The sequence below is a fragment of the Myotis daubentonii genome, chromosome 19 (genome assembly GCF_963259705.1).
Source record: "Myotis daubentonii chromosome 19, mMyoDau2.1, whole genome shotgun sequence".
NCBI lineage: Eukaryota > Metazoa > Chordata > Mammalia > Chiroptera > Vespertilionidae > Myotis > Myotis daubentonii.
This window is the reverse complement of record NC_081858.1, coordinates 10,443,280-10,457,223: the sequence shown is the minus strand read 5'-3', so window position 1 is coordinate 10,457,223 and position 13,944 is coordinate 10,443,280. Positions and strand designations below refer to the sequence as shown.

Genomic DNA, 13,944 nt, shown 5'->3' with positions numbered 1-13,944 from the left:
ATTTTCGTTGCTACTTCATAACTGTAATTTTGCTACTGTTATGAATCGTAATGTAAATATCTGATATGCAGGATGTGTTTTCATTGTTACACATTGAACATAATTAAAGCATAGTGATTAATCACAAAAAAATATGTAATTATATATGTGTTTTCCGATGGTCTTAGGTGACCCCTGTGAAAGGGTTGTTCAACTCCCCAAAGGGGTCGCGACCCACAGGTTGAGAACCACTGCTCTAGTGTCTAGGAGACCTGTTTGTCACTACGACTCCCAGCATTCCTGGTGCTCTCTGCACTCTGGGCTTCTGCTTCCAGTCCTGGGGCTGCCACAGAACTACTATCCCCAGAATTCCTGGTGCTCCCCGCACTGTTAGTTTTCCCTTCCTGCTCTGTTTCCATCCCATGGCCTCCCACTCTGCCAAGTCCTCCAAGCGCAAGTTCTCCCTCTCTGCTCTTCGCTTGGCAGCTTGGGGGGAGCGACTGAGGGACCACGTCCCCCCAAGCCACCGGCTCTCCAGCTCTGTTCTCCGCCTGACGCCTGTGTATGCAAATTAACCTGCTATCTTTGTTGGGTTAATTTGCATACTCACTCCTGACTGGCTGGTGAGCATAGCAGAGGGACAGTCAATTTACACATTTCTCTTTTATTCTATAGGATTACTAGAGGTCCAATGCATGACATTCATGCACTGGGGGGAAGGGTGCACCCGCCCTCAGCCCAGCCTGTGCCCTCTCGCAGTCTGGAAGCCCTTGGGGGATCCCCGACTGCTCAGTCAGCCAGACATCCTTAGTACTGCTGGGGAGGCAGGAGAGGCTCCTGCCACCACTGCTGCACTTGCCAGTTGTGAGCCTGGCTCAGGACTTCTGGCTGAGCAGTGCTCCCCCTGTGGGAGCACATTGACCACCAGGGGACAGCTACTGCGTTGAGCGTCTGCCCCCTGGTGGTCAGTGCGCATCATAGCAACCAGTCGTTCCGTGATTCGGTTGATTTGCATACTAGCCTTTTATTATATAGGAGGATGTGATTTGTGAGCCTGGGCATATTTTTATATTTTGATGGGCTATTCATCTATTATCACTTTTAAAGTATTTTTAGGCTGTAAAACTTTTTTTAACAGAGCTAAGAAAAAATTTGTAGGTCAAAACCAAGCGGTCTCTTTTACATTTTAACATTAACTACAAATTGGTTATTTTTTTTAAATAAGTATTTTTTTAAAAATATATTTTATTGATTTTTTACAGAGAGGAAGGGAGAGAAATAGAGAGTTAGAAACATCGATGGGAGAGAAACATCGATCAGCTGCCTCCTGCACATCTCCCACTGGGGATGTGCCTGCAACCCAGGTACATGCCCTTGACCGGAATCGAACCTGGGACCCCTCAGTCCGCAGGCCGACGCTCTATCCACTGAGCCAAACCGGTTTCGGCTCAAATTGGTTATTTTTTAAAAAATATATATTTTATTGATTTTTTACAGAAAAGAAGGGGAAGGGATAGAGAGTTAGAAACATCGATGAGAGAGAAACATTGATCAGCTGCCTCCTGCACACCCCCTACTGGGGATGTGCCCGCAACCAAGGTACATGCCCTTGATTGGAATCGAACTCGGGACCCTTCAGTCCCCAGGCTGACGCTCTATTCACTGAGCCAACCCGGTCAGGGTGACAAATTGGTTTTGATTACTTCTCTTTAAAATGGCCTCAGTTAAGCCATTGACTTCAATTTCTCACCCTGCCTCTTTGTGGGAACTTAAATTTAAAAAAAAAGTCTTGTGAAAACCTGAAGCACAGCAAATGTGCTTTAATTGTGGGTCTTGTCAGAGCAGGCGTCTGCATATTAGGGTTACCTTGGTCATGTCTCGATCCATTTTCACAACCTTCTCCATGTTAGCACCAGTACCAAGTCGGAAGGGCCGTCCTTCTGAGCTACTGAAAAGGGGAGGAGAGAGAGGCACCAATACTACCGGCTCAGTCAAAGGTGGGCCTGCATACTGTGGGGCCATCCAGCAATGGTCAGGCCACCATTACCGGTTTTTAAAATGCACTGTTAAGACTCAATTTTTCCAAAAGGACATGATCTTATGTTGCTTAATTATAGACTTTAAGGAATTAAAACAACAGTTGTTTTTAGAGTTTAAGGATAATTAAAAACCTATGAGAAAATGATGTACAGACTAAAGGGTTGAATGAAATTCAGAGTCTGAATCTACAATAAAGAAGGCCGAGCACAGGAGACACTCAGTAAGTGACCTGAATCCCCAATTGAGGGGAATTTTAATAACAGCATCAATTCAATGCCTTGATGTGAATGACTGGATCTCCCTTTTTTTTGTTTGTTTTGTTTTGGTTTTTTGTTTTTGTTTTAAATCTTTATTGTTCAGATTATTACAGTTGTTCCTCTTTTTTCCCCCCATAGCTCCCCTCCATCTGGTTCCCACCCCACCCTCTGCCCTTACCCACCCTCCACTGTCCTCATCCATAGGTGTACAATTTTTGTCCAGTCTCTTCCCCCACCCCCACACCACTTTCCCCCCGAGAATTGTCAGTCCACTCCCTTTCTATGCCCCTGATTCTATTATATTCACCAGTTTGTTCTGTTCATCAGATTTTTTATTCACTTGATTTTTATATTCATTTGTTGATAGATATGTATTTCTTGTTCATAATTTTTATCTTTACCTTATTTTTCTTCTTCCTCTTAAAGAATACCTTTCAGCATTTCATATAATACTGGTTTGGTGGTGATGAACTCCTTTAGCTTTTTCTTATCTGTGAAGCTCTTTATCTGACCTTCAATTCTGAATGATAGCTTTGCTGGGTAAAGTAATCTTGGTTGTACGTTCTTGCTATTCATCACTTTGAATATTTCTTGCCACTCCCTTCTGGCCTGCAAAGTTTCTGTTGAGAAATCAACTGACAATCATATGGGTACTCCCTTGTAGGTAACTGACTGTGTTTCTCTTGCTGCTTTTAAGATTCTCTCTTTATCTTTTGCTCTTGGCATTTTAATTATGATGTGTCTTGGTGTGGTCCTCTTTGGATTCCTTTTGTTTGGGGTTCTCTGCGCTTCCTGGACTTGTCAGTCTATTTCTTTTACCAGGTAGGAGAAGTTTTCTGTCATTATTTCTTCAAATAGGTTTTCAATATCTTGCTCTCTCTCTTCTTCTGGCACCCCCATAATTCAGATGTTGGTTTGTTTGAAGTTGTCCCAGAGGCTCCTTACACTATCTTCATATTTTTGGATTCTTTTTTCTTTTTTCTTTTCCAGTTGGGTGTTTTTTCCTTTTCGTACTTCAGATCTTTGACTTGATTCTTGCGATCCTCTAGTCTGCTGTTGGAACTTTGTATAATATCCTTTATTTCAGTCAGTGTATGCTTAATTTCTAGTTGGTCCTTTTTCATATCCTTGAGGGTCTCACTAGACTTATTGAGGGTCTCACTGAATTTATAGGCGGTTTCTAGAAAATTCTTGAAAAACCTTATAACCATGGTTTTGAACTCTATATCCAGTAGTTTGCTTTCCTCCATTTCTGTCATTTGTGACCTGTTTCTTTGTCTCCACATTTTGGTTGCTTCCCTGTGTTGACAGAGTGGCTTTCTGTGCTAGGTGTCCTATAGGGCCCAATTACCTGAGGTAGACACTCTTGGTTCACCCCTTTGTGGGCTGTGTGCATAATCTTGTAGTTAAGCCTTGATGTTTGTTGGTATCACTAGGAGGAATTGACCTCCAGGCCAATTGGCTGTGAAAATCAGCTGTGTCTATGGTGGGAGAACTTCTGTGCTGGAGACACCCTTATGGGGCAAGACTTGGTTCAGTGGGGCTTTGATGCTCACTGAGTCTGCCCCCTGAGTGTGTCCCTTATGGATCTGAGTAGTTGTAATCTGGATGGTCCATTCTGACTACTGGGTACACTGGCTCTTGGATCTCTAAGGAGGTGCTAATTTAGCCTCTGCCTAAGGCTACCCAGCAGGAGCTATGGAGAGATCTGCAGATTCCTCTTCTTTGTTTGGGGTTTGGAGGTACCCAGATGAGGCCCAGCTGTGAAGCAATGCAAGCTGCTGTGGATGTTCTGGGACTCTCTGACCCAGCTGCAATTTGTTAGGTAACTGTAGATTGCAAAGGGCCAGGTCATTCATATGCAAAAGCCTCTGTGCACAGCTTGGGTGGGGCGGGGTCTCAGGGAATCAACAGGACAGAGCAAACGGCTATGGCTGATCCTCAGTCCTGCCCTAAGAGGTCCCGGGTCTCAGTGTCCCATGGTAATCGCTGCAAGCACCTCTGAGAGAAAGCCACCCTCGAGTTCCGCCCACTGCTAGACAGTCCAGTTTCTCCCCGTATGAGTCTGGGTCCCCAGAGACTCGCCCACAACTGGCATTCAGAGCAGTGGGGAGCTTGTGACTCCCTCCTGATTGAAAAATACAGCCGCATCCTCAGTTGCCAGTCCTTTCCGCATGCACCTCCATACCTCTGCACTTTACTTCCGCACCTCCTCTGAGTCTCAGTGTGCTTTTCTCTTTCCTTCTAGTTGTAGACTTTCCACTCAGCTAGCCTTCCTGTGGTTCTGGATGATGTCCATGTCTTTTAGTTGTATTTTTGAAGTGGTTGTGCGAGGTAGCAATTTCAGGTGTTTACCTATGTCGCCATCTTGGTTTCTCCCCTGGATCTTCCTTTTTAATAATTCAGCTTCCTCTGCCACCAAGCTTATACTGTGACATTTTGCAATGCCCAAGATGTTTCTTAGATATTTCTTCATAAGCACTGACCTGCCCTGAACCTGCTTAGTTTATGCCAACAGCCCATTAGTGTTTTCAGTTGCCACGATGACAAACAAGGGGCCCAATTATGAAGATGAAACCATCACCAAATCATGTAGAGCAGGTGTTTATGACTCTTCCACCTGAGACATAAACACCTGCTCTACAGTCCCTTGTGCTCTATGGCAGGCCTCCCGATGTCCTGGATCCCACTAACAGGGCCCCAAAGGCTGTGGTCATTGGACAATAATGACATATTTCTACTTCTTTGAGCAATCATACCATTCATACTTCCATGAATAAAACCTAAAAAAAGTTTATCTTACATCTCCACCACACAGTCAATGGCATCTTCAAATTTACTGATGGCTGAAGGATGCCAATAACACTGTTTGCATTATTCCTTCTCAAAGCCCAAGTCACACAGTAAATTCTCCATTGAACACAAACAATACATTGTCAACAGGACTTTTGCTCTGTTGGGTTTGGAGAGATAGAACTGAGCTGTGGTCAAGTTGTGAATAGAGACCCTGTGTCTGACTTTCAGCCCAGCCTGTTTTTCCAAGGGTAATGACAGTATTGACAGTAGCAGTGATTACGTCTTAGAATTGCTAAGAGTTAACATATGTAAGGGGCTTACTCAGCACAGGGTCTGCGACATGGTTAGTGCTTGGTGACGTGTAGCTATTAAATCTCTGTTACCTTAGTAATGGCTGAAGAACTTCATGGGATGACTGGTCCTCCCGCTTGTGGATAAAGATAGAGAGCTTGCCATCCACTGCTTCACTCTCTTCTCCAGGATCTTTATCTCCTTTTAAGGAATTCTTGGGACTGGTTTTTGTCAATGTGGTGTCAGGTTCAGAAGCGGTTGGAGAAAGAACTGTCTGACATCCTTTAATCAAACAGAAAAATTGCAAAGTTGTTTGTGCAGTGGGAACACTGGTTTTGGAATCTTTCTTCCTCCCTTTCTCCCCGTGTCCCTTCTCCATTCTTCATCTCTTTTATCACAAAGCACAGTTGCCACAGTGGACAAGTGAAAGCTCGTGTGAGTGTCCACAAAGGCAGTGCCAATTTTCCCGTCCCAAAGTTGCTCACCTGGGACCACGTAATCTGCCAGCTTTGCTAAGAGCAACGAGGCGATCTTGGATGCGGGGTCGCTGGGATCCTCCTGCTCACTGTTTAGGGAGGGAACAGAGTAGCTCCATGGTGGGAGCTCCACGTTCCCACAGTCTTCTACGCTCATTAGTGGGAGAGCCGCCCGGCACAGCTGAAGGATGATAAGGACCAGCTTCGGAGACGGGCGTTGGTCAAGCAGCAGGGAGAGGAGTTTGGACACACAAGCTGGCTGGCTTAGGATGGCTTTACCTATGTGACTCCTGAAAAAGAAGGAAGAAAAGGTACATGATGCTGGGAATGTTAATTTATAGAAATTCAGAAGCAAGAGGTCCCTACCTGAGGTTAAACCAATGGATCACTTCAGACTTCATGAGGAAGACCTGGATTTGGAACTGTGCTTTGATGGTCAAGAATTGAGTTTTTTTTTAATTATCTGATGAAACCTCATAATTCACCAATAATACTTAAAAAGAAAGATTTTTTAATATTTTCCTGACCCCTGATGCTCACTTAGATGAGATCCTATAGTTTGGCATGACTCATAGAGCACCCAGACTTAGAAACCTAACCTAGGAGCCTCGCAGTTCATCTTTCAGTCCTTTTTAAGGAGTACTTTGAGACACGAGCCACCATGCGGTGCTGGGCAGGCCTCACCAGTCTGGGATCGGCCACAGCTGTCACTAAGGAGAAAGCATTGAATCCAGCAGGAGCCACACAACAAGCAGCCTGTGCGGATAAGCTCTCGTGGGCCTCATGGCTCAACAAGATGATCCTAAACTTCCACAGAAATCTTCTTTTTTTTTTCTTTTTTTTTAAAATATATTTTATTGATTTTTTACAGAGAGGAAGGGAGAGAGATAGAGAGCCAGAAACATCGATGAGAGAGAAACATCGATCAGCTGCCTCCTGCACATCCCCCACTGGGGAAGTGCCCGCAACCCAGGTACATGCCCTTGACCGGAATCGAACCTGGGACCCCTCAGTCCGCGGGCCAATGCTCTATCCACTGAGCCAAACCGGTTTCGGCAGAAATCTTCTTTTAAAGACACAGCATGAGGCCCTGGCTGGGTAGCTAAGTTGGTTAGAGCATTGTCCCGATGTGCCAAGGTTCTGGGTTCAACTCCCAGTCAGGGCACACACAAGAATAAACCTTTGAATTCATAAATAAGTGGAAAAATAAATCAATGTTTCTCTCTCTCTCAAGGTCAATAAATAAAACTTAAAAAGACACAGCATGAGAAAGTGAGTTAATGATAGGTCCTGACTGATTATTCCTTAATCTTGTTATAATGAGGGTAAGGATTTTTGGTTATTGAATGTAAATGCATAGACTTGAAAGGCAAGCAGATGTTACCAGCAAAGTATTGAAGCAAACTATACTACTTTATGATGTGGATATTCATCTAAATAATCCTCACATTTTGGAATGAAATACTATTTTTCAATGATGTTATTCTCTATTATTTTTCTTGAGGCAGGAGTATGTCAGAACAGCCTAGTAATTTACATGGTTCAAAAGATAAGGCACCCAAAGGAACCCCAATCATTCAAGAGGCAAGCAGCCTGCTCCCAGGGCTCGGTGGGCCTGCCCTACCTCGAGAGATCGTTGAGGAGACTGAGGACGTCCTGGAGAGCATCGTTCCCTGCAGCCTGGTTGCCACAGCACTCAGTCGCTCGGGCAAGGTGGTTAGTGAGAAGGCTGGACACCTGACGGGCCAGACCTGAGTGCACGGCCTCTGTGGAGCCGCCTTCAGAGTTAAAGAGAGAAAAAGGCCGGTGAAACCCCAAGAAGCCATGGTGAGCCTGCAAGTTGGCAAGTCCTCCTCCTTGGCCTCCCTGTTAAAGTCCTCCCCTCTTGCCCATTTTTTTTTTTAACTTGCTCAGTATTTCATTAGCTATCCAATTAGCATCTCCTCATTAGATAATATCTGCACACAAAAAGGTAATAGCAACTTGAAAAATGATTCAATGTTGAGAAAAGACACTATTCTTAATTAAAACTGAATATAATCCTATATTTTATTATAATAAAAGGGTAATATGCAAGTCGACCGAACGGTGGAATGACCAGTCGCTATGATGTGCACTGACCACCAAGGGGCAGACATTCCACGCAGGAGCTGCCCCCTGGTGATCAGTGCACTTCCACAGAGGGAGCACCACTTAGCCACAAGCCTGGCTGACGGCTGGCAAGCACAGTGGCCTGCCTCCACAGCAGCGCTAAGGATGTCAGTCAGACATCCCCTGAGGGCTCCCGGACTGCAAAAGGGTGAAAGCCGGGCTGAGGGACCCCCCCCCCCGCCCCCAGTGCACGAATGTCATGCACTGGGCCTCTAGTTAATCCATAAAAAACCATAATAAAACAGACTGTGATTGGCAGGGAAGAATCACCATTTTACTGCAATGAAAACATTAATTTTAACCCACACCCTACCTCTTCTCAAAATAAAAAAGCTTTTTGGAGCTTCATTTTCACTGTAGTTTCAGAGCCTCTCCCACCCCTGTTCCCAAGCATCCTATATAATAAAAGGCTAATATGCAAATTGACCGAATAGTTGCTATGATGCACACTGACCAGCAGGGGGCAGATGCTCAATGCAGGAGCTTCCCCCTGGTGGTCAGTGCGCTCCCACAGGGGGAGCTCCACTCAGCAGAAGCCGGGCTCATGGCTGGCGAGCGCAGCGGCAGTGGTGGGAGCCTCTCCCACCTCTATGGCAGCACTAAGGTTGTCCGACTCATGGCTTAGGCCCGCTCCTCGTGGATGATATCAGACGGACATCCCCCAAGGGCTCCCAGACTATCAGAGGAGAGGGAGCAGGTGGGGCTGAGGGGACCCCCCCCCAATGCACAAATTTTGTGCACCAGGCCTCTAGTTTCTTATAAAAGCCACAACAATTCTTTGTCTTTTCCTGAACTTCCTATGATTTCCTGGATTCCAGTGTCTAAGTGCACTGTTTATTCTGCTTGTAAGTCTTCATTATCCCTTCAAGAGTAACTGACATGTCACCTTCTTTGGTAAGCTCTGCCTGATCTGTAGCACAGCTGGTCTATAGGAACCTCTATGGTCCCACATCACTTTGTATTCACCTCAATTATGGCATTGACTACCCTGTAATTATATGTTCACTAGTCAACTTCCCCCACTAGACTATCTTTTTCTTTTTTAATTGATTTTAGAGATAGAGGAAGGGAGAGAGAGGAATCCTGCTTCTTACCTTCTTCTTTTTCCCATTCAACACAGCGGTTGGCAAGCACCTGGAAGGCTGCCCAGGCCATGGTGGCCACCTTCTGTTTCTTGGTTTGTTTCTCACTGGAGCTGGACTCGGTCTGACTGCTCAGGCTACACAGCCGATCCATGAGCTGAACGAGGCCACTGCGCACCAGGCACTTCTCTTCACTCCTGGGCCAGGTGGAAAGGGTTATACAGAACAAACATAACTGACCAGCCCTCAAGAATCTCTCACTTAAGACTCAGGTTATCAAAGGGGCAAAAAACATGTCGGTATAGGTCTTTGTTTACAAGTTAGAATACTCCCGTGTATAACTGAACACAGAAATGTCTTTATAGAAGGAGGATCTCCTTCATTAATAAGGAACTTCAAGTTCTGGTTTGTTCATACAGAACAGCAAAGTAAAAACTGATGGCATCAACTCGAGGTTGCTCTAACAGAAAAAAATTATATGTTTTTATCATAAGGGGATTCAAAGAATGACTTCATGAGTGCCTGACATCTTCAAACTATTAACTGAGTGACTAAGAAAGGAAATAGATGCGCACATGAAAAAAATTTTTGACAAAATTGTAAGTAATTTCCTAAGGACCTTTTTCTTTTCTTCAAGCCTCTTCATTCTCACAATGTAATATAACCTCTAATGGCCACATTTGACCATGTAGGAACTCATCAATAAGGAATTTACATAGTAACATCGGGCATCAGGAGGCAAGCTCATTTAATCAGCATGATATCATTGGATAATCAAAGCAAAAAAATCCAATTTTTTAAGTTAAAAATATTTTTATTTAATTAACTACAATGTGGTATAACTTACATACAATAAAAAAGCATTTCCTTGCTTACCTGGTGTAAGGTATGGTACACAAGAGTCCAATGCTATTTGCACACGCAATAGGGTAACGAGCACACAAAGACACGACAGAGGTCATGGTCTCGCCAAAGGCTTCCTGGACCTGCTCAACCATCCCACCACAGGTTAGTTCTTCAATTCTAGGAAACAAAACCAAAACTCAGGCTTCCTGAGCCATGTCAAGAACAGTGACAGTGAACATGAGGGCAAGAGATTTCTTCTGAGAAACCTGAGTGTCTAATGAATTTAGAACTAAAGGGATCTTGGCGATCACTGGTGTTTCCCTAACTGCAGGACCACAGGAGACCGTTGGGCAGGATTTCTAGGTGTGCCTCCAAGACAATGCCACACACTCAAGAGAAGTACAAGGAATCCTAGGTTAGGTAAAGTTAAGCAGGCTCCCTACTGCAGGACTTCTCAGAGCCTTATAAAGTAAAAGTCCATAGTATATCTAAGAGCAAGAAATGGTACCCAACATTTCCCAAATGTATTTAATAACGAAAACTACTTATTTGAGACACACCTATAGTGTCCCATGCAGCAATGAATGCTGTAAATGTGATTGTACCTAATGAGAAAGCCAAGGCCCAGATCAGCTAAGTGTCCTTTTCAAGTTCACACTCGATTAGCAGAGAAGGAGAATCTAGCTGACTGAAGTAAGACTTGCCCAGTGTAAAAACACAACTTGGGCTAGATTCTGTAGCAATTGCTATTAGTTTAGAACTGGAACTATCTAGATATACCGACAAATTTATGCAATGTAATATTGTTTATAATAGTAAAAATAAATCCTAAGGTTTAAAAATAGGGAGTTGGCTTAATAAAGGTTCAGCAACATGATATAGTTCTATAGAACCACTAATAACATTAAAGGAAATGAGATCTATGGTTAGAATAAAGACAGAATACACTAAAATGTTAAGTTTTATTTTAAGATACTAGATTTACAGGTGATTTTACACTTCGGGATTTTTTGCATTTTTTTAAATGTTTGACATGTGACATTAGTAATTGAGGGAAATGTTATGGAGAAATTATTCTGGAAGTAAGTTGTGGTATTGTTAGTTACCCACTAAGCCTTCTGGGCACCCCTGTGGTAGGGTGGGCATGTGACTAGTCTGGCCAATGACCAGAGCTCTGACAAGGGGACCGACAGCTTTTGAGATGGTGGTCTTCTCTCTGTCTTGGGCTCCTTGTGATTACCATGAGCCAAGATGGACCTGTGATGGGCAGGAGCAAGAACTAAAATTTTGCTTAAACCGCCAAGATTTTGGAGTTGTTTGCTTGCTTCTGAAGAATAACCAGCCTTCCCTGATTGACAGAAATTTCTCAAGATATTCACATGAGCTCCTGGTTAACACATTTTCCTCCAGCCACTGCCCTCCCTTGTTGGCCAGAATTCCCTAGAAAGTTGCCAGGAGGCACATGCAGCCTCCAGCAGTCCCAGCCCAGGACTAGGAGAGAAAAGCCTTGTCTATTTCTCTCTGAAGATCTCTAAAGCACAGTGGGAAACTAGTAATGCAAAATTCCTCACAAATCAGTTACAAAACCTGCTTCTAAGTTAGTATCTACAATTATGTTTTTAGAAATTAATACAGTAAATAAGCATAAAAGTATACAAAAATACAAGTATAAGGATGTTGATTAAAGCCCTATTGTTAATGCAAAAACAAACAAAACAGAAAAAAGGAAGAATGAACAGAAGGAAGGAAGGAAGTGGAAGAGAGAGAAGAAAGAATGAACCGATGTGTCCATCAACAGGGGATGAGTTAAATAATATAAAATTTAGACATCCACACAGTGGAGGTCCATGAAGTTCTTAGAAACTGTAAAGCAGATTCATATGTAGTGACATGAAAAGATAGATCCAAGATATACAAAGCAAAACAACTTTAAAGCAAGATTACAGTAAGGCATGTAGTGTATAATAGGAATTAAGGTTTAAAAAATCACACTCATACACACGTATGTGTACAAAGAGAATTAAACAGCTATTTATGTATGTGTACTTGATACAACAAGCTGTTACTGAACAGTGGAATTTAAGAGGAAAAGGTGAGTAAAGAGACTTATTTTCTGTATATGCTGAATGTTTATAAAATCATAAACTACTTTTATAAAAATAAAAATATAATATTTTAGGAGGAAACATAAGCAAACCCACAATCTATGACTTGGTCCCAAGAATAATCTTTGGAAGGGCTTTGCCCATTCCGGACAGGACAGTATAAACCCACAGGAACAACTGACCTGGGTCCTCCCTGAAGAACCATTGTCACTGGACCCACAAGATGCGTCACTCCCCCAACTCGCACAGCTGCAGTCAACAGTTCGCGCATGTGCACCAGGGCCTGCTTGCGAGTGTTTCCCCGCCTCCACCTTGTCTGTGCAGCCAAAAGGAAGCTGCTGCTGGACACCTGAAATGCATGAGAAGGAAGCACGCCTGATTCTGGCTAACTGTCACAGGCCTGTGCTTTTCAGTATTATTTTTCTGTGGTCGGCAATACGTGACATACAGCTTGGTCAGGGTTGGTGCCGATGAAAGCAAACAGCTGCCCCAGCAGGACACTGTAGGTGGGCTTGTCCCTGCTGTCCTCGATGGCCAATGACTGCAGAAGCGTGAAGGAGCTGCTCCGGTGGCTGGTCCCATGGCGTCGCCTACGGAAAAGAAAACTGTTGGCTCAGAAAAACAAGAGACCCTCAGGGAGTGTGTTTTGTTAATTGAAAAGCATTCAACTGCATGTGGGAATCCAACCTTGGCCATTAGCCATTTACCTCTGATTTGCTCTAGTAAATTCCAAATCTTCATTACCAATCATTTCCAGGTCAGAAGGAGCTGACATGCTACGAAGAAAAACAGGCTGCCGCACAGCATGGGATATCACCTTTGTTTCAGAAGCTGATTTACAAGCTGGAACAGAGAGGAATAAAAGAGTTCACATATCTGCTATCCCATTTGTAAGGATAGCAGCCACCTGGAACTACCGAATAGCTTTGCTTTCTGTGAGACTTCAACCACCAAACCAGCAAGCAAAGCACAACTAATATTTGTAGGCAAATTTTTAAAACCTAGATATTAGGTTAAAAATAATCTTAGCTTGGAAAACTAAAATCTTTTCACCAAATTGGGTTTCCAAAGGCTCAAAAATTCATTTAATTTCATAGACTATCAATGTCCACTTCAGTAGAGCATTTTAAAAAGCAAGAGAGAATAAAGTGATTTCTGGCAGCAAAAATTTATTAATTCAAGTAAATCCAGACCCTTTTTTTCACCCAGAGATGGCTTTTGTTCCCCTTTAATCCTGGATTTGTTTAACGAACTTACTACCATTTTGCGACACCTGTTTTGATCATAGTAAGAGTAAATATCACACTTGAGCTAGAATCTGACCAGCCCCTTCCTATAAGATATACTCCTTAACCCTATCCAGGAAAATAGTTGCTTTATAAGGAACACTTTAAAGTAAGAGCCGCTTGGAAAGCATCCCCAGCCTTAGTGAGTCGTTGTCTTTCTGCAGGAACTTTAAGTAACCAGGGCTAACGGGGCCAGGGACATTATGTAGCGGACCATCTTGGCATGCGATCTCGCCGCACACTTGGCACACTTCCCCTGATGTTCTCAGGGAGCGGTAGCCTATGGGCAGGGTCAGAAACCTGGGAGTCAGCCTAGACTTCTCTCCTAAGTGAGAGGAGCCCTAGGCAATCAGCTGATTGAAAACGAGTTTGCTTGCTGAAAAGTGTCCACCAGGTAATGGGCTGGATTACATGCAGTCTTTCATTTAAGAATATGTTTACTCAACTGTTTTTTCAGGAGAAGAATTAACACTTGCTATTTTGGACTATGCCCAAAGTTGTGATCCCACTTAAGTAAGAAGACTCATTAATGTCCCTGAGAAACACTTTTTCAGGCTAACAATTAGAATGGGATCAGGGGGAAAAATCTAATAGTGGAAATTCATGCTAGAAGATTCCACCTAATTATTAAAAGA

The 13,944-nt window shown here is 43.5% G+C and overlaps 1 protein-coding gene across 8 annotated transcripts in view; it reads right to left on the bottom strand.

The window, feature by feature from the left end:
• Positions 1–13,944, bottom strand: part of HECTD4 (HECT domain E3 ubiquitin protein ligase 4) — a 156,288-nt gene that overhangs the window by 54,325 nt on the left and 88,019 nt on the right. For all 8 annotated transcript variants that reach the window (XM_059677155.1, XM_059677157.1, XM_059677161.1 and 5 more), the window contains 9 exons: positions 12,731–12,866; positions 12,472–12,613; positions 12,206–12,372; positions 9,949–10,095; positions 9,085–9,269; positions 7,464–7,617; positions 5,849–6,129; positions 5,456–5,645; positions 1,846–1,927 (listed from right to left, as the gene is read on the bottom strand). In XM_059677155.1, coding sequence (XP_059533138.1) covers positions 1,846–1,927; positions 5,456–5,645; positions 5,849–6,129; positions 7,464–7,617; positions 9,085–9,269; positions 9,949–10,095; positions 12,206–12,372; positions 12,472–12,613; positions 12,731–12,866 — 1,484 coding nt within the window. The remainder of the gene's footprint in view (positions 1–1,845; positions 1,928–5,455; positions 5,646–5,848; positions 6,130–7,463; positions 7,618–9,084; positions 9,270–9,948; positions 10,096–12,205; positions 12,373–12,471; positions 12,614–12,730; positions 12,867–13,944) is intronic.